Consider the following 21,386-nt stretch of genomic DNA (forward strand, 5'->3'; position numbering starts at 1 on the left):
TGGTGCCGCCATGCTGGTGGAGACGGAAATGCTCAATACCTTACCACTGGCGGGGATGATCAGACCCATGAAAAAGGTCACAAGGAGTTGGGTTTTCATTGGATGGGATTTCAAGGAGAAAATAAAAAGGAAACGCTTACGGAGTAGAGCAGGGTAGGAACCAGGAAGACAGAGAAGGAACCAGAAAGCTAGAGTGTCTGGAACACACTGAAACTTTAGTAGTGCTTTGTAGTACTTTGTAGTAACAACTAAGTCCAAGGCCCGTGTGTGGTGACTGCTACGTACGGCTAAGCGGCTAGATAACCAAGAAAAGTTACCTCCTTTGTGATCGCGTCGATGGTTACACATGCATCAAGTCAGCCTTTTCTCTTTGAATATACAAGTAGATGTCAGTGATGGACATGGAGATCGTCGCGCAAATCCCAACGTAGATGCAGCTATAGATGAGGCTAGGGCTCATGCTCTGTATTATCATCAGTAGTGACTACTTACGGGCCTACGGAGCACTGCTGATATGATCAACAAGCCACCATTCATTATGAACTGTATCTGTACATATCAGGGATGGAGTTAACTATTCGAAGGGATCAATGGCTAAATTGTTTGCCAAAGACATCTTGAATTAGTGGATTTCCGTATTTTATTTTTCTTCCTCTTCTTTTTTTTCTTTCCTTTTCTTTTTTACTTTTCTTCTCGCCCGAAAATTGGCCCTATTAATAAGTGGCTGCGATGCTGCGGAGAGACACGCCCGGTTTAGTTTAGCAGGTTCGACTTAAAGGGTCCCTCTTTTTCTGGAATGTTGTCTCTTGGTGTTTGAAGCCACACTAGCAGATTTCGACCTATCATTGATTGCGCCCGCTGCTGTGCGGTTACGGCGTTCGGCATTCAATATCTCTTGGTGTTGGAGGCTGGCCCACATACTAATAATGTTTCTTCCTTAGCTGAGTCTGGCCTTAGGTACCTCTATCCCTCATCATTATTACTCCGTAAGAGTCAGTATCATGTATGTATCGGGGTCCAACCTAAAGTATCTCTCGAATGCCTCCCCGCAAGTTCATTCCTTCAATGCGTCACATCTTGCTATGCTCAATACCTCTTACGCAAGGGTTACAATTGCATCGTCTCTCCAAGCTGAACGAGGTCACTCTGCAAGGCATATCTATATGTTAACCATGATATCCAGTTGATCATTGCCTTGTTGTTGCCTGTGCTAAACCCTTGTATCACTACAAATAAGGCATTCTTCGGCCTCACCGGGCAACTCTGTGAAGTTGTGATCCGCTATCTCGTTTTGAAACCAACCGCTTGGGGAGAGTTCATCCACTATCGTCATAGGCTTGAGTTTACGTTTCTAGGCTGTGGTGGATAAAGTTGGACACTTGGACTCATAGATTGATCATGAACAGCTAGACTTCGTAACCTCGTAATCTCGTAATCGGGGGGAACGCCAAGCACTCCATACCAAGCCTTCGGCCGTCCGATTAGGCGCAGGATTTCGGAGAGACTAAGGTAAGATCAAAGAGTCATGTGGATGGTGAGATTTTATCTTTATCCTTGTCACACCTTTCCTATTATTCTATGTGGCTTGTTCGCCTAGGACAAGGGCGTAAGACATTTAGTATTATTGAAAATAGAAAAAATGAAAACAAACATTGATTATCTATGTGACACTGGTTGTGATCAGCATTAGCGTATGATTTTCAGCATCAATAATATCGCCTAAATGCACTCCCACCACTAGCAAATATTCCAGTATTCCTGTTACAGAAAACAGAATACTGCAGGGTATCAATGTATCATGTATGTTTCTAGGTTTGACAGAGAGCCAAGGACGAAATATGCTCAACAATTTAAAGTGGGGTTCTATTCATTTATCAACTGACACTTCGGCTAGGAGTTGAGTCGAGTCTCAGGAGTATCAATTACTGCTTCGTGTCTTTGTACTCCAAGTGGCTCCGTAGTGACGAGGCGACGGCCAACGCAGCCTCAAAGAAGTTGATACGGCATATGAAGCAACCAGTTTCTTAATGGGGCACATGATTAATAACCTCGGACAACAGTTCTGAGAGATCGACCGACGTCAAAAACACATCAAGGCTCAAGGCTCACGACATAAAGCTCAAGGTTACAGTGTATATCTCGGACCTTCTGCTCACTTCTAGCGGTTGAGTATGCTTTATGGAGCATGGAACCGAGCATAAGCCATCAAGCCATCGGACAAGGCGGATTCTCCTGCTCCTACCCCCTGTCGTGCTCACCTCAATCCCTGTTTTCAAGGGCGGCTACCATGATCGCCTGTGATGGCTTAGTCGACTGTCCTCGAATCTCAGCATAACGGTCATGTACACGAGATAGTCCGAGTCCGTGGTCTGACCTCCGTAGACTCCGTACTCTGCGTGTATCCAACGTTCTATTGAGTATCGACATCGACATCGTTAAGAACACTACCTAGAAGGTACTAGTTGATCGGACGGTTGAGATCATCGTTTGATTGCTGTGCGAATCAAAGGCCGCGGATTCCAGGAAGAAACCGCCGATAAGTTGGAACGCATGTGCGGACCCACGGGTACCGCAGGGGGCTAGAAAATTAATAGAACAAACGGGGGCTTGAGTCAGGGGGTCAGTACGTAGGTAACAATTCTTACGAATTTCTTGAATCCTGCTCCTCTGTGGCTCCTGAGACGCTGACGGGCAATGCAAGTGGGTCTGCCTCCTGTACGGAGTATTGTGCTTAGTCTTACTGGCAACTGCTTAGTGTTGCTGATGATCTATCCATTTGATCGCTTGTCTCCACTTTGACTGGCGTCGGTGCAGGGATCCTACCAGGTAAAAGGGCAGGCCGGCACATACTTTGCTCCCTGCTGATTTGCCCTGGGCTTGGACCTGGAGTTAGTCAGACAGTTGTCTCAAATAACAATCCAAAATTAATTCCATTTTATTCCATTCGCCGGTCGCTCAACAATAACAGCCTGCTTGCATACGAGCTGGGGCCTCGGGGAGAAAATCCATCACAAGAGATGATCTTATCAAACACCCACAGGCCACATCGATGCTACAGTATCAGCTGGCCTCGAACTAGTCTAGCCCCTCTAAGTCCATCCACTATACTGTGTCTTGATTGACTGCGGGACACGGGCGGCATCTCTTCACAGCCTCACAGGACCAGGGACAACTGCTTCTCGTTGTCAATAATTAAACACTACGAGAAGAATCAAAGGAGTAATCATCACGACTGAACTGATCGTCAATCGCATACTATCCTCGAAGTGTAAGTAAGTAGTAATCAAGTCTCCAAGACTCCAAACGGGGTAGACTAGACTTGGTTGTCTCCGCCCAATTAGCGCCTCGCTGCTGTACCAGGCTCAATCCAGCAACCCCGAAATGGCGGTCACAACCCGACAGTCCAAGACAGGAGAAGCCCGAATGTGGGCAATAATCGACGACACTACCTTAGTTAAATTCCACAGCCATGAAGGGATCAGCTCAAATAGTTACGTTCTCGAACTTGATCCACATAACAAGGCACAGGCAGTAAGCATCACACAGAGACAAGGGATGTCAGCTCAGAAGACATTCACTTGTCTACTCTCCATCAAGGTTGACTCGCCATGATTCAATCCTGATTTTGAACACTCAATCCAGCGCCAAATGCCAGCCACTCAGAGTTTCCAGAGCGCAAAGCTCAGGCATAGGAACACCCGCTAATTGATTTGACTTGCCTTAGTTCCATGTCATCGGGGCCAGATCCTGTGCTACTTTGGGAAATAACTGTAGCCGATTGCATTATCATTGGTCGAACATGTGAGTTCACTGTGGGTTTAGGCGCCATTTCAGCATTTTTTAAATTTAATTTGAATTCGAAAAAGACTTTGTCATCTCGCCTCGGCCGCGCAGCCCGCGCTCTAGCTGAGTAACCACTAACCTCATCCTTGAAGGATTCGTGGTCCTTCAATTACCAATGTTCGGCCGCGTACTCCGTCTGCCACAGCCACTCACTGTTTAAGATATGCTGTTTCCCTCGGCGCATTGCTGCAAGCACGCCGCCCACCCACCCCAAGCTGTCACTAATGAGACATATCAACCGCAAGCAATGAGATGACACAGAGTGTGCCTCATATGCCCCGAGACGCAGCTGCATCCCAGCCTGCAGGGCCCGGCCCCTGCTAGCATCCTTAGCGCGATGCACCATACCCATTCGTAGGATTAGGTTTGTTTCTGTGAAACTAAATTTTCGTCCCTCTCTGCCGCTGCGCGCCGCGTGCTACGTCCGAGCGCCACAACGTCTGAGCTCACCCTTTGTCGAACTGAACCTAAACCTAAGTAAATCAGGAAATTGAAGAGCCTGGTGGCTGCCGCCTGGTAGGCTTTATTGTTACGGGAGTAAGCCGACTTAAGTGGATGGTTATGGAGCCTGTCTTTGAGAAAGAAGGAAGTGGGCATCGTGTGACTGGCAAAGCCTCCAGAGTTCCAGACTAGTGACGCGAACATGGCGAGTTGGCACACTGCGCGTTCATTACTCCCTTGGTGGCGGAATCGGAGGCAATACACGCTGGATCTACTGCCGAAATCCTTTTCCTGCGCCATAGACACATGTAGTAGAAGATACGCCTGGACATGAGTTTGACTTTTGAGAAGTTGGGAGAAGGATCCGACGACAGGGTGGGTCTGCAGTCTGCAGTCTGCGCTCAACCACCACCAAAGAAAGGAGAACAACGTCCGGCTCATGTTCTGCCCCCTTTGCGCGAAGGATTTGGGGGACAGCTGCAGGTAGCCCTGAGTCAAATGCGTACATGCATATCACACATGCATATGAATACTAATCCGTACGGAGCACACCGAGTACGCAAGGCAGTATGTTTGGGTGCCCGACCAATCATGGCTCATAGTACCAGGCAGCCCCTCGAATCTACCTTACCTTACATCCATATCGAGATCGTTCATATCAGCAAGGACAGTGTAGAGATGATATGACGCTGACGCTCTGTATAGTCCTGTAGACAAACTTGCCCCAGAGGCGAGCCTCAAGCAAAGACAGCATGCCCATTTTTGCATATGCGATATGCACCAACCACATCCTAGATCCTGGATTCCTGCATCTAGTCGTACAGCCATGGTCCATGCTGGGGTGATGTATCACAGGCAAAGCATTCCGACGGATCATCAAAGGATTTTCCCTTGTACTCTACACCCCTCTACCTACCTACCTAATATTCGCGGAGCAATGTCCGTTATGCGTCAGGCAGCGTAGACGATCCAGATCGGATTCATACGGGCAAGAAACCAGGGCGAAGGGAATGAATGACGCCCTCACTCGCGCTGGTCCTGGGGCGATTCCATGGATTTCGAAGCCCAGTTGATTCGATCTACAACAGTTCTTTGTTCTGGTTTATGGAACTTTAAATGCTGCCGGCAGAAACAATAACAAGTCTCCATGGCCCAGCTGGTTAAGGCGTCCGACTGTTAAGCAACAGCTTGTGCAATCGGGAGATCGGCAGTTCGAGCCTGCCTGGGGACGAATTTTTGTCTCTTCAATTCCGACACTTATTTTTGGCTGGCTTTTTTTCTTTTTGCCCTACTGGATCAGCTCTCATAGGCCGTGTCCAGCAGGCCGCCTACTGCTGCGGAAAGTGAAGTATGTTCAGAACGTGAAATAGGGGAACATTTGGACCGGCGAATGTCACCCAAGGAACAGATAGTAAAAGAATGCTAAATTCAAAGTCACTACGTACCACCATGAGCTACGGTGAATAGAGGGCCTGTGATTGGTTGGGCCAACAGTCTAGCGTCAGTTTAGGTGCCATCATTCAGCCAGGGTCACCTGATTCCTAATGTATGCTAAAAAGACCACCATATCCGCTGAGGCGGATATCACCCAGGACCAAATATATATAGTATTGCAACTGTCATGCTGCTCCATAACACACGGCTTGTAGAGTAGCTTCCTGAGCAGATAGTTCGCAGTATACACATGCTGATTGGGATCATTTGATCTCCTCTTGCCTTTCCATTGTTTTTGATGCTCCGACGATAACCGCACTGCTGCCTATTTTCCTTGGCCTCTTAAATTATGTGCATCCCGCACTCCAACGAACCCGACAGCTGTAGAAGCTCTTATGTTGCAACGAATATGAACCTGTCATCAATTCTTCCCTTATACTACAAGACGTATTTTGGCACACCTGCTATCACAAGTCATTCCGCTCCTTCATAGCACGCTACCTCTAGCCTAATGTCCGTTGGCAAACTCACGACCTGCCTCTGGTTCGATGGCCAAGCAGAAGAGGCCGCCTCGTTCTACACCTCCATATTCAAGAACTCCAAAGTTACGGGGCGCCAGTACTTTCCCGAAGCCGGCAAGGAGTTCCACGGACGCGAGGCCGGCAGCCTCATGACCATTGAGTTTGAGCTCAATGATCAGAAGTTCGTCGGCCTCAATGGTGGCCCCACTTTAAATTCACTGGGGCAATCTCTATCATGGTCAACTGCAAGGACCAGGCTGAGGTCGACTACTATTGGGATAAGCTCGGCGAGGGCGGCGAGAAGAGCAAGAGACAGTGCGGCTGGCTGGTGGACAAGTTTGGCCTGTCGTGGCAGATTGTGCCTGACGACTTCCACAAGATGCTGAATAGTACAGAGACAGAGAAACGGGACCGTGCGTATGTTGCTATGTTGCATATGGAGAAGCTTGACATAGCCGGGCTACGCAAGGCTTTCGACGGGGAATAAGCTTGCTCCCTTACTGGATTTCTCTGCTTGGATAAGTTGACGTCGAATACTCACCGTAAAAGTTAATACGCGATAGGCAGCGAGAGAAGTCGAGGCGCTCAAGAGTCTGGCGCAGGGTCAAATAAGCCGTGATATATGTATTAGGTGTTTACAGTATCTGCGTCCTTGCCGTTGTCTTCCTTATTTATTGGTGAGTCGCGTTGCAAAATTGGGAGCGCCCCAATACATAGGAGACATGCGGGTGGAAATGCAGAGTCCTATAATGATTCTCTTCGTTACCCATCCGTTTGCAAAAGCATCTGATATTGTGAATGACGACATCACATGTGATATACTTGATCTAGAAGGGATTCAGTGCCCGGAAAGGAGGTGTGAAAGTCCCTGGGAATCGAACGTAAAAAATAGTACCTGTCCCGAATCACAACCCCAGGCGCCACTGAAGCATTGGGCCGGTATTCCGGTGGTAACAATAGCAAATTAGCTGAATTGGAAGTGATCCACGCCTTATCAGTGCTCCTGTCGCCGATAACAAGAAAAATTGAACAGTCCCAACATATGAATTAGTAATGTTGAATGATTTGACAGAGACGGCTCTTATAATTCAAAGTGTCTGTAGGTATTGCCCACTGACATCCTGCTCAAGTCGCGGCTCGCTTGACATGGGTATCAAGAGGATCATCAAGTTGAACGCAGATGGGGGAGGAGAGAGCCTTCTTTTTAGCTGCATTGCTTTGGCTCGCAGGCCTTAGGCTCTGACTGGGAATCGGCTACTGTCTGCAAGTGCTAAGGAAGACTGTAAGAACAGAAACATAGTTCTCAGAACTTTAAGAGCTGTACAGAACTGTTCAGAACCAGGACATGGTCATATGCACATCTCTCTCTTTGAGAGATAAACCGGATATGCTTTCAGAAAGCCGCCTGAGTTTCCCGTTCGGGGAGGGCATACAGCCCTTCAGGGGCAAAAATACCATGAGGAGGAAGAAAGAGAGTCCTATGCACCAAAAAGTCGCTTATGGGGTACAAAAAACGTCCCCAGGCAGGCTCGAACTGCCGATCTCCCGATTGCCGAGTCCAAATGGACTGCGATAACAGTCGGACGCCTTAACCAGCTGGGCCATGGAGACATCTGATTGGTTAGGTCAGAGCAGCGCGTGTCTCAAGGCACTTGAAAATCATCTAGTCGGAGGACGCGGCCGAGTTCGACATTGAAGGTGGCTCCAGCAGCGGTCATTCAGCCCCATTCGCCGTACGTGGCATTGGAAATACGACCAGGCTGGAGCTCGGATAGGAATGAAGGAACCAGGACCTGGATCTGACTGGGAATCTGGATGCCTTTGAGTGTTCATCTGGGGAGCGTCTCAAATGAGGGAGAGGACATGGTGCCAACTTAAGGAGGAAGCAAAAGGCTAGAACTTTCCGGTGTGGCCCGGTAATAATAATGTCCAGTACCATCGTATCTCATATCAACTTAGATTACTATACACAGCCTCAAACTTGACTGCTGCCTGCTCCGCTGTTGACCACCGTAGCAACTCACGACGAATTGTTTGCCACCATGCAATAGTGCGTCGAACAACTTAGTCGGTGCTAATGGTGAAAAGCTTCGTGACAGACTTTCTCGTAGGAAGTGACTGGCAGGAGGGGTGTAAAGGGGGAAAAAATACCAAAAAGAATTCGTCCCCAGGCAGGCTCGAACTGCCGATCTCCCGATTGCACAGCTGTTGCATAACAGTCGGACGCCTTAACCAGCTGGGCCATGGAGACCAATTGTTGAAGAACGAAGAGAGGGTTTGAATACATGAGCCTTAAACATTCCACAGCATAAAGTCACTTGGGTCGTATATAGAGAGGATGTCTTGACGCAGACTCTATGCTGCGGAGTTGTTGCAGCCTTGCAAGAGGAACCTATTATTGTTGATATTACCGAATACAAAAATAGCCACGGGCGCGGGTAATGGAATTTAAGGCAGAGTTGGATTACTAGAGATTTCTCTGTTTATATGCTAAACTGCGGATAACCTGCCAGCGGACAAAAAAATAATCAAAAAAATCGTCCCCGGGCAGGATCGAACTGCCGATCTCCCGATTGCTAGGAGCAGCTAGCTTAACAGTCGGACGCCTTAACCAGCTGGGCCACGGAGACCACCTGTTGAAGAACGCCGAAAATAAAAAATTGATATCCCAATCAACTTAAACTCAGGAGACGAAGAATGCAAATGATGAACCTAGACCAATAATACAAAAAGAGGGCCTTACTGCTATGTTTGTTGGCTGGAGATCAGCATTGACCAGCAGGAAACCTCGTTGTTTGCCCTCGATACTATATTCGTCCCTGCAATGGCGAGATCGACGGGTCAATATATTACACCTTTGTTTTGCTGAATGGCTCATCTGTACATCTCTCTGCATGTATACTGCATTGTGTTCTGCGCACTTGTATAATACCTTCCGTTATATAGTTGGTGTGGGAATGAATACATCGTTGGTATGGCCTTGCTTTCATTATAGCTATCAGCTACTGCATTCGCACATGCGGTGTATACTTTTTCGTGTCATCCTCTTCAAATGTTGTTGTATTGAGCCATCATGGACATATATATTCCCCGACATGGAGAGATTGACGTACCTCCCCACCAAGCCAAGTAGACGGACCATTCTAGCCAAATCATACAATTGGATATGTTGGAAAGTCAACCCAAATGCCATGATCGCAATAAACACCAAATTAGCGCCAACAATGAGCGCTGGCAAGTATTCACCTTGATATGCAGTTCAGCAGGTTAGGTACAGTGACTGTTTGAGCCGTGTAACGACGTCATACCCACTTTGACCGGAACCGTAACAACTCATTGAACGCAACAAGTGAGATTCCCAATCCACACATCATGGGATAATCACGCTAGAAGGTCATCAGAAAACTACTAGAAATCGACTAATCTTGAGAACAGAGCTGTGGTATAATGGAGAAGGGGCTGTCGCAGGACGACTTTGTAAGTCGCCAGGTCCTCACCGGAGGAACTGCCAGAGCTGACCTGACGGAAGGATCATGGAGGGGCAATCAGCGATACAGAAACGCATAACCAGCTGGAGGTACAATAAACGCACAAACCCACCATGATTGAGCTCCGAATCATTTGCTAACTGCGAATACTCCCTGCCTGATAGGTCGTGCTTTACCCCGATTACAGTCACCGCCGCAAGTCGTCCTTGGTTTCGGTAGACGACTCAAGATCAAGACCACACCTTGACAATACGGACGAGAGAACGGCATGTTTTGTGCACTCATTGATCATGGGTGAATGGATAACACCGCCATCCAAAGACATCCGACCAGATGTGAAGCCGAGCAAAGCGCACGAGACAACCCCACAAACGAGCGTCGTCGACGACGACGCGATTAAACCAACCGAGGCGAAGGACCGAAAGGCTCTCAGGACACTCCCTACAGTGGTGCAATCACGGCACCTGACCAAGAAGCAGCTGTCGGATATGGCATGGAATGTGCGCAAGCTGTCAAAGAAACTAGGGAGCATCAAGCTCAAGCTTACGGTGAAGAGCGTATTGTTGGTGACAAAGGTACGCGACGAATCTCTTGTCGTACTTACGCGGAAGGTTACCCAGTGGCTGCTCTCCAAGGATCGCTCGACAAAATATGTCGTCTACGTGGAGAAGCGGCTGGAGACGCATCCGGATTTTGGAGCTATTCAACTCCTTCAAGAAGAACCTACAGCCGAAGGTCGGCTCAAGTACTGGGATACAGATATGGCATCCGAGGAAGCACATTTATTCGACTTTGTTGTTACACTAGGAGGAGATGGAACGGTTCTCTACACAAGCTGGCTGTTCCAGCATGTCGTACCACCCGTACTCTCGTTTTCCCTTGGGTCTCTGGGATTCCTGACTAGATTCGATTTCAACCAGTATCAGAGCACACTAGAGACGGCGTTCAAAGACGGCGTCGTGGTAAGCCTCAGACTACGGTTCGAGTGCACGATCATGAGGAGCAATCGGCGGCCGGAGGACGACGCAACGAACATAACGAAGCGGGATCTCGTCGAAGAACTGATAGGAGAGGAGATGGAAGGTACATTGACTCATAGACCGGACAAGGTTTTTCAGATCCTCAACGATGTCGTGCTGGACAGAGGACCGAACCCCAGTAAGAGCCTCCCCGAATCTTGAATCACTCGGCCTTGCTTGGAAAATTGGTCACTGACTGACTCTATCAGCGATGTCTCAAATTGAGCTGTTCGGTGACAATGAGCATTTCACGACATTGCTAGCGGACGGTGTCTGTATAGCGACGCCTACCGGCTCGACGGCGTACAATCTCGCAGCGGGAGGTTCGCTGTGTCATCCAGAGAACCCCGTCATTCTCGTCACGGCAATCTGCGCCCACACTCTGTCTTTCCGACCGATTATATTGCCAGACACCATTGTTCTACGTATGGGAGTGCCTTACGATGCTCGGACAAGCTCATGGGCAAGCTTCGATGGTCGAGAGAGGTGAGTTCTACGACAAGGAAGCTAGACCGACAGTAGCTGACAGCCGTGGTAGAATCGAATTGCAGCCGGGCGACTATGTGACTGTATCCGCATCGCGGTATCCGTTTGCAAACGTGCTACCCCACAATCGACGTGGCGAGGACTGGGTTCAGAGCATCTCCAAAACTTTGAATTGGAATTCGAGGCAAAAGCAGAAGAGCTTCAAATAGCGTACGCTGCTGCCAATGCAGCGCCAACCGGGGATTTGCTGGTATGCCGTCATGACTTGTATATAGAGGAGCAACCTTAAATTTTTTGGATATGGATAATTTTTGGGGGGAGGTATGCACTTGACGACGATTTCATACTCATCTGCTTCCCATCTGCTCTTGTTCAATTCCACACAAAACGCATAATCTTGGGATCATTCATTTTGGTAGCCCTCAAAGGCATGTCATTGTTGGATATCGCATAGCTGAAGAAAATTATCTTGAGTAATGGAAATTCTGTCAGTCTAATCGAACCTTCGGTTTTGCGTCGTTTGTTTTGAAGATTTTCTTTCTGCTCTTCGCTCTAGAAGCTTCGTATGGGTCGGTGGGTTTCCCGAGCAGCCTCAGGCCAACTATAAAAAGCCTTCCTTCGCCGCAAAAATTCTTCCTTCTGCTCTTCCACAGCCGACAGCAATTCGACCTTACACAGCAGCATTGCCTGCTCAATTGGCACTTGAGTTATATGCAAACTCCTGTAGTCGATTGAGCTCTTAGATATTCACAACATTGCTTTTGCTCATTTACAGCGCACCATCTCGCGACTCACTAACTTTGGGTAAGTCTTACCATTTTTCCTGTCCTGTCTCGATCCTCAAATCGACCAACAGAGCCTTTTGGCTCTCTTATGATGAAAATCATTCCTACATTCGCAGTTTCCACGCTAGCCGTCGCCATGAACCCATCATAGACGTGCTCTGTGCGCATTATCTTCCTTGGATGTCTGATTCTTGTTGGTCATTTGGCATGGATTTGAGCATGACTTGTGTCAAGGTCAATGAATAGGTGCTAATAATGGCTTTCATTCTAGGTTGATTCAAGATTATATCGTGGTCGTTGACGGGGTTGATTGTGCGAAGTTGGTGTCGTTGGCCTGGCCTTGAACTGGATTTTCGATAGCTTCAATTGATACGGTCACGACTAGATTTCGCTGGAGTTAAATATAATCATGAATTTACTTTCAGATATTCTCCGTCACTCATGTGTTTTTTTGGCTTCTCCCTTGACTATTCCGTAAGCATTTAGAGCAGCGCTTGTAGCTGTCGAAGACCTTGTACCAAACCCGAAAGCGAAAAAATCAAAGAACTGGATAATTTCTGTGGAAGCATCCATGGGTAAAGAAGCTCACCAGTTGCTCGTAGTCTGATAAAGTGTGCGATGTGCAGTGTCGTATGGCCCTTCATGCGCCCGACGGAGAGTGATGATGGACATCGGAACCTCCATCGTCAACTCGCCTTATCAACATCAACATCGCAGCTCGAAAACCAACGACCCCCAGTCAAGCTCCGTTGTGCATTAATCTTTCTATCAACACAAGATGATGCAATGATCAATTGAATTACTACCTCTCTCTACTTCATCTCACAAATCTCCCGTCCCCAGCGTAACAACAACCGACCACAACCGCCATGTCACAATCACACCCCGCCAGACACTCGTCGATGCTGTCTGCCAGCACCAGCGGAACAAACATAGCTGGCACCGCTGACAGACAGCCACCCCCAAAACAAGTGACGACAGTCGCGCAGCAAAGCCCCGGCCTGCGAATCCCGTCGAACCGCAAGACGATCTACGACAGACATCTGAATCGCAGTCGAAATGCGGAGCTCAGCCGGGCAAGCTTCGCCTTTCTGTTCGCGGAGATGGTCACATACGCTCAGCGACGAGTAACAGGGATACAGGATCTAGAGCGCAGGTGAGTGCAACGCGGTTTTCTTTGAATAGATTCGTCGCTCCGTTCTGACAACACGCCAGATTAAACGAACAGGGCTACCACCTCGGCCTCCGTCTCCTCGACCTTCTCTTCTACCGCTCCATGTCCTCCTCCACATCGTCCGCGCTGTCGAGCTCCTCAACCTCTGCCTCCCCTCCTAATCGACCTCTCCGTATTCTTCCCCTGCTCCATCTCATCCATGGGCCCTCTGGCGCCTGCTCTTCCAACGCCCCGCAGACGCCCTCGAGCATTCAGTGTCCCCCGAAACACCCAACGAGTACATGATCACGGACAATGACCCGCTGGTAAACACGTACATTAGTGTTCCGAAGGAGATGAGCATGCTCAATTGCGCTGCCTTTGTGGCGGGGATCATAGAGGGGTTTGTGATGGGTGTGGCTTCGAGGCCAAGGTCACGGCGCATAACCAGCCTACGGAGATGTGGCCCGGGCGGACGATCTTCCTGTTACGGTTCGGCGAGAGTGTCATGGAGAGAGAGAAGGTGTTGGAAAGGGCAGGGGTGAAATAAGTGGGTGTGTGATTGTTGAGGCGTTGCCTGACGGGATGACCACAACGGGATGCACGAGCCTTGCGAAGACTCTGGGAGTTATCGCATTGGAAATCAGGGGAAGGACTATTACAGAAGAATTCGTCACATCACGGCCAAGACGCTTACGTTGTTTCGATGGGAAAGGGAAGGATATGCTTTACCAAGCGAGCCAGGGCTTGTTGGACGTCTGTGTTTGTATCTACAAACATGATGTCTGTTTTATCTTACACACTCCGTTCACCAGCCCAGATACAGGGTATATATCCAAACCCCACGAGAGAAAATACTAGATATGAAAAATAACAAAGGCAAAGACCTGTCGCAATCTGCAATGCAACATAAATCCCGAATCCCAGCCGCATTTTTCATGATACCAGGAACTCCAAGGACGTAATGATTTCTTCTCGTAAACCCGTCTATGTAGCATCATCTGTACGCCGTCGCTTGTCGCGGTCGTCGTATGGCGAAGGACTCCGTTTCCTTCGACTGCTGGTATCCGGTCTGTATCGATCTCTTGAACGATCTCGGCCACGACTGCGGTCACGATCATGGTCACGATAGCGGTCACCGCCACCATAACTGCCTCGCCCGCTATCATGTCTGTTGTCTCCACGGTCGCGGTGACGGTCTCGCCTCGGCGAATACGATCTTGACCGCGACCTTCGTCTCTCGCGTACGGTACTCGCGTTGGCTCCCGTGGGGCCCCTGGGGCGATCGTCCGGACGGTCAGGTAGGAATCGCTCATCACGGATACCGAGAGGGGCAGCCTCCCGACGGCGGGAACGATTGTCCAAGCCGTCTCCAAAGCGTCCTGTATCCTCCGACCTCAAGTCCTTGTATCGTGTCCTGCCCTTCTTTCCCAGCTTGGTCATATCCCGAATTTGCATATATTCAGGCAAGGTCTCACGAGCAACATCGTCGGCGAACCTCTGCCCCATGACATTTCTCTTGTCGAGTCCTTCGCGTTCCAGATCATCACGGAAGAAAGCACCCTTGTGGAAATAGCGCTGCATAAACCCAGTCTGGCCACGACTGGCTTCTTTCTCCTGTTTCTGCTTCTCAATAAACTCGCGGTCTTCGCGTTCGCGCTCTTCCGCAGTGAGGTTCCGACGACGCTCAATCTCTTCGCGCTCCTTCTCCGCTGCCTCGATGGCTTCGCGCTCTCTCTTGATTCGCTTGAGTTCTCGTAGCTTCCAAGCAGCATATTCTGCTTCTGGATCCACGCCATCCCGATCATCGATGGCACCCTCTTCGCCCGCTTCAACTACTTCGTCATCATCCCACCCTCTGTTTGCAGTCGTTCGCGCAATGGCTTCTTTCTCCAACTGCTCTCGGACCAGCATGTCCGCCTTCTCCTGTCGCTGCGCCTTGCGGGCCTCCGCCTCCGCCGCCGAATCGGCAACATTAGCGGCGTTTTGTGCTTGATTCGGTGCATTGTTGCGCTTGTCTTTCTTGATGAACGTAGGCCGTAACAGAACCCTCCGGGGCGCCTCCTCTTCTGAACTGCTCTCTTCTTCTTCCTCACTTTCCTCCTCCTCTTCCTCTTCTTCCTCCTCCTCTTCGTCTCCGCCTGCTTGCGCCGTCACAGTCTCCGCTCGGTCGCCAGCAACACGAGCGGTTACCTTCGGTGGTGCCTCTTCCTCCTCCTCCGTCTCAAACCCTTCCTCATCCTCGTCCTCTTCAATCTTTACATCTTGCACGCCTTTCGTGATCCTCCCAGCAGCAGCAGCGCCAGTAGGGAACGAGGTCGCCTTTGGAGCCTGTTGCCTCTTCTGCCGTTGTTGTTCCTGTCTGCGCCGCTCCTGCTCCTGTACCTCTTCCTCGGCATCCTCTTCTTCTTCAGATGACGAGGGTTCTTCCGCAATCGGTTTTCCCGGCCGGTAACGTTTAACTGGTTTGAGAGGGTTGGCGGTCATACCGCGATGTTGGGAGGGAAGTGGAGGAGGCATGGCGACGACCGCTCGAGAATGGAAATCGATATAAGAACGTGTCGAGACTTTTATCAGCTCATCTGTCGTGTTATGAGATTGCGGGAACGGTATATACTCCGCAGAAGGTGGGAATGACTATACCGCGGAGGAAAAAGTCGATATCTCCGATCAAACACCTGCCGATTGACGTATGGAGCCCAGCCCAGCGGGCGGTCGGGAGGTAATGAGATCACGTGAACACGCGTTGCGCGCCCCCGCGACGGAGGTTAACCATTGGAAAGATATCAACCTCTCTACATCCACAACGCTGCATATCAAACACAGCAAAACAACCACTGCAGGACCCGAAATAATCACCTTTAAGATTCCAAAGCCAGCGAACCCTAAGGAAGAAAAGACGAAATGTCCCTCCAAACCCCCGCGTCCTCCCCGCCCACCTCCACGCCTTCCACCCCTCCAGCGGCTCCTCAACACACACCGTCCGCATCCTCGGAACGGTAACAGCCCTCCACGGCGACACCGCAACAATAACATGCGGGAATAACGGCGACGTCACTCTCATCCTGAAATCAGACTCGCATCTCCAAATGGGAAAGTTAGTCGAGGTGGTGGGGAAAGTCACGGAATTAGAGGGCGGGCAGGTACGTTCCTCCGACAGCAAGAGAAACCGGACGACAGGAGCTAATGATGCGTAACAGGGCCTCGGGATCCGTGTCCTGGCCACGACAGACTGGGGTAACCCTTCGGATTGCGGTGAGTGCCTTGCACACCTCGCCGACTTCGTGGCGTTGGGAAGCAAAGCGGGCGATTGACTAATGACGATGGCTGCACAGACTATAAGATCTACGAACACGTTGTCGAAGTGACGCATAAGCTGAAGCCTATATTCTATGATTCCAATGAATAGATGAGAATCTCTTCTATTTGTGCAAATTTGCTGCGCGGTTTCAGAACTATATCTCACAATTGACATACCCTCTATTCTGCGACAAGCCTGCGGATATGATACCTAGATTCTCTGAGATGGAAGCCTATGGAATCTGTACGGAAACCAATGGATCAGGTTAACGCAGGATGGTTGCTGTTCGTGGGATTTACTTCTCAGACTCTTCTTTTCAAAGCTTCCTTTTTGCTTTACTGGATGAAGCAAGGGCTATAATGGCAATGATAGCCATTTGTATCAATTGCATGTGCCAATGACAGGCCGAGTCTTCAGCCTGCTGTTTGTAGTTGGTCAGGTCTTAAAGGTTGGTCTCAGTTGGAGTCAAAGTCATACCAAGTCTACTTCTCAGTGGACTACAGCTGTACTGTGTAGAAAACCTTCCGAATAATGTATGATGCATATCTTTGTTCATTATCTAAATGCTAAGAAGAGACATACCGCGCCTTTGATGTCGTAACTAAGGAAAATTGATCCAACAGTCAGGCTAGACAACAGTAGAGTGAAACAGGCTTTTTTGCTTTTTGACAAACCCATCAGGGCAGAGCAAACCGCTAGAACATCATGGTATGGAGCACTCTCGCATAAAATGCATGGGAAACAAAGACTTCAATCGGAATTACCAGGGATCCCGCCCAACGCCTTCGCTAAGAAAAAGCAAACAGACTGAAGATTTGGTCATGAACGAGGTGTGTGTAATGTACGAGATCGAAGTGGAAAAAGAAATAGTGAGAGGAAGAGAGAGGTCATAAGGCATTAGTTTGTAATACTCAAGCCGACTCCTTGCTCGCGGGCTCCTCGGCGGTTTCGCTTCTGGAGCCGAGAGCGATGACATCGGCGGTGACTGAATCTGAGCCAAAAACGCCAGAGTCCAAGGCGCCTGCACCAGTAAACTGGAATGGATCGAAATGCGCATTCTTTTGGATGTCCGGATCGGATAGAATGGCGTGGATGAGATCTTCGTCCTCACTCGCGCCGCTGCGCCTACCCGTCCGCCGCTCGCCGTTTGCCTCCTGGTCGTCGGATCCGTTCAATGAAATATAATCGGACTCAATCCATCCAGACCAGTTGCCGCTCGTCGAGTCCTTGGGTTGCCCAAAAGAAAAGAAGGATTCACACTGTGCGGAAGATGGCACGTCCTCGAAGATATCAACAAGCATACTGTCAATATTGTCCAAGGCCTCCACATTAAATCCACCGTCGGGCAAGGAAGGCAGATCAGGTCCTAAAGATCGCAGAGTCTTCGGCGTTTTATTTTGACGGGGGTAACAGTCGTACTGCTCTGTATACGGTGAAGTTTCTGCGCGCTGAGCTTGGTAGGGGTCATGTCTGAGCTTCCCTCCAGACGCGCTTTGGACAAAGGCGATATACACGGCAACGAATTGCGCTTCTCTCCCAGCAGGTTGCTGCGCTGGTTTCGTCTTCTGGGAGTAGGACTGGCGGGCAGATCATATTCAAAGGGCGGACTCTCGAATAGCCCTTCTAGGTCTTTGTCAATCGCCGCGTTTTCCTTGTCTTGAGGCTTTTGACCTGGATCGCGACAGTTAACGCGAGGGCTACGGCGTGGACTGTTCAGGGCGGAACCGCCCAAGGGCTGGAGAGGACAACCTTCGTTCTGAGCACTATGGAAGAGCGCTCTTCTCACTGACTTAGGTGTAAGGCTGTTCTCATCAACCGCCGGACCAGGGCGTTTCTCAAGGTTTCGGGCTGGGCTGGACTGGATAGCCCGCCGCAGCGCCTCCGTTGCATCTTGCTCCTTCCAACGCTTTCCTGCGGTGTCCGACGACCGCCGTGGCTCAGCGCTATTGGCACGACGCCGCTTGGAGAGCACTTCTTGAACGTCGTCCTCATTGTCTCGATCGTTTCCATTCTCGTTGCCATTATCTGCGCGTGGGGTTTCCTCTTCCGCAGGCGACGAGGCATCAGATGCACCGGGGGAGGACCCAGCCGGCTTTGTGGACTGGGGTTTGGGGTGTATTTTCGCCAAGGTGCTATTGTCCGAGAGCGGGCCTCCTCCCTTACGATTCCGGGGCATCCGCTTCTTCTTACCGCTGGCCGGCTTATTCCATCTGTTCTCAGGGCGCATACACTTGAATTTGTGCAGCCAAAGACCACAGGCTTCCTGTATGTCAGCAGCAATTCCACTGGGAAATCAACCTATCGACTTACGGTTACAGAGGAGGATCTGGACAAAGTCATTGTCGGCGTCAACCAAGGATTTCTTGAACATTTTGAACTTTGTGACCTCATCCTTGTCGTTCCTTTCCAAAACCTGCCAGAATAGCATGGTGGGATCCTTCATCAGCTCATTGGCTTCAGGTTCCCCTCCAACAAACTCCTTTGACCAGGCCCTGCGCCAAGTGGGGGTTTCAATGGCCCCGCAGTTCTCGCAGTAAGGGGGACCTGACCGTCTCGGATACACTTATCCAGACGTGCCTGGACCTGCCTAAGCCTTCTTGCCCCCGCCCCACTTCGGACTTTGCCATCCTCGGTCACAGGCTTCGGCGTAGGCGTCTCAGCGCTGGGGAGGTCGCTCATGGGGCCTGTCCAGGAATGTGCATATTGAGCAGGAACATGTGTCGGAACGACGGGGTCACTTGCGGGAATCGCATTCATGAGTTGCTCCAATTCACTTTGTGAGATGGGCGCAGGAGCCAAAGGCTTGGGGGCCTGTCTGAAACTCGCCCGCGAGGGTGGCCTAGAGCCGGCCGCACTAGCAGGACCGCGGGCCGGGGCAGGAGCAGGAGGAGCGTTTTCAATCTGATTCTCTGGTCCTGTGGAAGGATTGAGAGGAGAGCTGGCCTGTGCTGCAGCATCCGTTGCGCGTCTGCGCTTTGGTCCATCATTCGAGATCGACTTTGCACAATCCTCCAAAGGAGTACCCATATCATCATCCAAGAGATCATCCAGGCCACCGCTCATGAAACCCGAGTCGGGATCGGTTACCATAGGTGGAAGGACGGGACTAGATGGATTGGGAAACCCGCAATCCAAAACCGGAGGCGAAGAAGGCATACTGATTGATGGTTCGAACAGACCCTGGTAGCGTGGTTCCTCCGGCGAGTGAGAGTTGTGATCACCTGCATCATCACTCATGGGGTATGGTGAAGTATAGTTATTGCTCTGAACAGACGACTCGCGTAGGAGGCTGGGGGCCGGTCGCCCTCTGCGTGGGAGATCGTTCGATCCAGAGATAGGTGTTGGCGGCCGGACAGGCTCCTCGTTCGAATTCTGGGCAGCAGCGATAGCGGGATTGACAGGGGTAGGACGGTGAATCCGAACAGAGGCAGCTGTACTGGCAGCGACACGCAAAGAGCTTGGCTGTCTCTCAATGTTGAAGTCAGATCTACCTGGCCAATCCGCTCGATACAGCTTGGCTCGCTTTCGTGGCTGTTGGTCGGCAGATTCATCACAGCTTCCATAGCCTGACTGTACCGAATCCCGGCGGCTGGCATAGTGCACATGCGAAGGCAGTTCAGAATCGCGCATGGAAGCGCTAGAGGAAGGGCGGATTTCCCCGTGCGACCTTTCTTGCTGCTGTTGCTGCTGAGCTGCCTGCTGTATTTGAAGTTGCTCATGGTGTTGCTGAAGTTGGCCAGGTGTGGAAACCCTGCTCGGAGCGGCAAGCGCGGACTGCGCAGGTGATATAGACCGAAAATTTCCGTTTGGAGCAATCGAAGATAATTCCCTTGGAGTCGACCCTTCGCTGAGTAACCGGTGAAACCGTTCAATTCCAGCGTGATCCATGGGTGATGTTGTGCGGTCAAGGGGTTGTGTGTTGGAGGGACCGAGCAGCCCGGGGTTCTGACGAAGGAAGACTGTCCATGATTGTGCGTCAAACTCATGAGGAATGATTTTGCTCAACTCCCGATATTTCTGCATGCTTTCGAGGTATTCACTCTGCATTACAGTAGGTACTGGCACCAATCGCAGTTTGACCTCCAGTGTTTCTTGTGCACCTTTTGAAAAGAGACCGAGCACATTTTTGCACACACGACCCGTTACCATAGTCTTCGATTGATGTGCTGGTGCGTTGGGAGTCGGAGAGGCCGAAGCGAGGACCCATGAGAGCATCCCCTGACCGACTAGCGGCGTCTCATATTCTGAATAGTCATAGGCATATACTGTGTAGTCTTGTCCCAGCTTGGCCACCAATTCGGGACTAGATTAATCGAAAGAAGATCCATTAGCATGATTTAACATGGGCTCCAGGACAGGAGCGGCCCACCTCGCAGACACAATGGCTTGAATACACGTTTTCAGCTCGATGACACCAATCTGAGTTTGCTCGTCCAGGCATGCAGTCTGGATGTCGAGTAAGTGAGGCCACCGGGCCAGGCAATTCGTTTTACTCTCATCGTCAAATGTGTAGAGCACCTTCACTGTAATTCCACATTCAACGGTTAGCATCAACAGACTGTATCTGACAGAGCAAACCCACGCCTCATAGGCCGGACGGATATTCCGTCCTGAGATTCCATGCCACAAGCAATCCAATCTCAACCATAAGCCAAAGTAGCCGTGAATTAAAATAATAATTGGAGATAAATGACGTTCGGAGGTTTATGAAGAAGACGCAAGCGACTCGTTCAGGTGTGTCGGACGCTGAGGAACAAGGGAGAGGCGAGAGCTTGAACGCGAAGCAAGGTAGGAATTTCGAGCCGAACCCGCTACTTTCGTTTATTCATAGCCAGCCTTGATTCGATCGAAGCTTTGTGTCGACCCGGAGAATGTGCAGGTATGTATGATTATGCAATACGGGACGCGGGGGAAG

At 50.2% G+C, this 21,386-nt stretch overlaps 7 protein-coding genes and 4 non-coding genes across 11 annotated transcripts; 5 read left to right on the top strand and 6 right to left on the bottom strand.

Annotated features, from left to right (window-relative positions):
* Nucleotides 1-4,203: 4,203 nt before the first annotated feature.
* On the bottom strand, nucleotides 4,204-4,725 carry P174DRAFT_429013 (uncharacterized protein; the record flags this gene model as incomplete). The annotated part of the gene is made up of 1 exon (XM_024825546.1): nucleotides 4,204-4,725. The coding sequence occupies one exon, from the start codon at nucleotides 4,723-4,725 to the stop codon at nucleotides 4,204-4,206; it is 522 nt and encodes a 173-aa protein (XP_024686179.1).
* Nucleotides 4,726-5,425: 700 nt separating this feature from the next.
* P174DRAFT_t42 lies at nucleotides 5,426-5,515 on the top strand. The gene has a single exon. It is a non-coding gene; the product is annotated as a tRNA-Asn (tRNA).
* A 576-nt stretch (nucleotides 5,516-6,091) lies between these two features.
* Nucleotides 6,092-6,726, top strand: P174DRAFT_510575 (VOC family protein; the record flags this gene model as incomplete). The annotated part of the gene is made up of 2 exons (XM_024831689.1): nucleotides 6,092-6,424; nucleotides 6,490-6,726. Exons 1-2 carry the CDS (start codon nucleotides 6,230-6,232, stop codon nucleotides 6,724-6,726), a joined length of 432 nt encoding a protein of 143 aa, XP_024686180.1. The 5' UTR covers nucleotides 6,092-6,229.
* Nucleotides 6,727-7,753: 1,027 nt separating this feature from the next.
* On the bottom strand, nucleotides 7,754-7,850 carry P174DRAFT_t47. The gene has a single exon. It is a non-coding gene; the product is annotated as a tRNA-Asn (tRNA).
* Nucleotides 7,851-8,401: 551 nt separating this feature from the next.
* Nucleotides 8,402-8,490, bottom strand: P174DRAFT_t46. Its single transcript has one exon. It is a non-coding gene; the product is annotated as a tRNA-Asn (tRNA).
* Nucleotides 8,491-8,777: 287 nt separating this feature from the next.
* P174DRAFT_t45 lies at nucleotides 8,778-8,869 on the bottom strand. The gene has a single exon. It is a non-coding gene; the product is annotated as a tRNA-Asn (tRNA).
* A 629-nt stretch (nucleotides 8,870-9,498) lies between these two features.
* On the top strand, nucleotides 9,499-11,729 carry P174DRAFT_439351 (putative NAD+ kinase). The gene is made up of 5 exons (XM_024826774.1): nucleotides 9,499-9,716; nucleotides 9,769-9,816; nucleotides 9,892-10,885; nucleotides 10,956-11,232; nucleotides 11,285-11,729. The coding sequence occupies exons 1-5, from the start codon at nucleotides 9,687-9,689 to the stop codon at nucleotides 11,439-11,441; spliced, it is 1,506 nt and encodes a 501-aa protein (XP_024686181.1). The 5' UTR covers nucleotides 9,499-9,686; the 3' UTR covers nucleotides 11,442-11,729.
* A 1,000-nt stretch (nucleotides 11,730-12,729) lies between these two features.
* On the top strand, nucleotides 12,730-14,088 carry P174DRAFT_439352 (trafficking protein particle complex subunit 5). The gene is made up of 4 exons (XM_024826775.1): nucleotides 12,730-13,173; nucleotides 13,233-13,363; nucleotides 13,429-13,577; nucleotides 13,598-14,088. Exons 1-4 carry the CDS (start codon nucleotides 12,887-12,889, stop codon nucleotides 13,718-13,720), a joined length of 690 nt encoding a protein of 229 aa, XP_024686182.1. The 5' UTR covers nucleotides 12,730-12,886; the 3' UTR covers nucleotides 13,721-14,088.
* On the bottom strand, nucleotides 13,749-15,818 carry P174DRAFT_439353 (microfibrillar-associated 1 family protein). The gene has a single exon (XM_024826776.1). The coding sequence runs from the start codon at nucleotides 15,688-15,690 to the stop codon at nucleotides 14,158-14,160; it is 1,533 nt and encodes a 510-aa protein (XP_024686183.1). The 5' UTR covers nucleotides 15,691-15,818; the 3' UTR covers nucleotides 13,749-14,157.
* On the top strand, nucleotides 15,804-16,979 carry P174DRAFT_439354 (putative ssDNA binding protein Ssb3; the record flags this gene model as incomplete). Its single annotated transcript, XM_024826777.1, has 4 exons — nucleotides 15,804-15,892; nucleotides 16,070-16,313; nucleotides 16,371-16,425; nucleotides 16,506-16,979. The coding sequence occupies 4 exons, from the start codon at nucleotides 15,804-15,806 to the stop codon at nucleotides 16,577-16,579; spliced, it is 462 nt and encodes a 153-aa protein (XP_024686184.1). The 3' UTR covers nucleotides 16,580-16,979.
* A 403-nt stretch (nucleotides 16,980-17,382) lies between these two features.
* P174DRAFT_458224 (putative GATA transcription factor (Ams2)) lies at nucleotides 17,383-21,022 on the bottom strand (the record flags this gene model as incomplete). The annotated part of the gene is made up of 5 exons (XM_024829628.1): nucleotides 17,383-17,853; nucleotides 17,883-18,730; nucleotides 18,782-19,015; nucleotides 19,045-20,774; nucleotides 20,841-21,022. The coding sequence occupies 5 exons, from the start codon at nucleotides 21,020-21,022 to the stop codon at nucleotides 17,383-17,385; spliced, it is 3,465 nt and encodes a 1,154-aa protein (XP_024686185.1).
* Between the last annotated feature and the right edge of the window lie 364 nt (nucleotides 21,023-21,386).

The sequence above is a fragment of the Aspergillus novofumigatus genome (genome assembly GCF_002847465.1).
Source record: "Aspergillus novofumigatus IBT 16806 chromosome Unknown P174scaffold_2, whole genome shotgun sequence".
NCBI lineage: Eukaryota > Fungi > Ascomycota > Eurotiomycetes > Eurotiales > Aspergillaceae > Aspergillus > Aspergillus novofumigatus.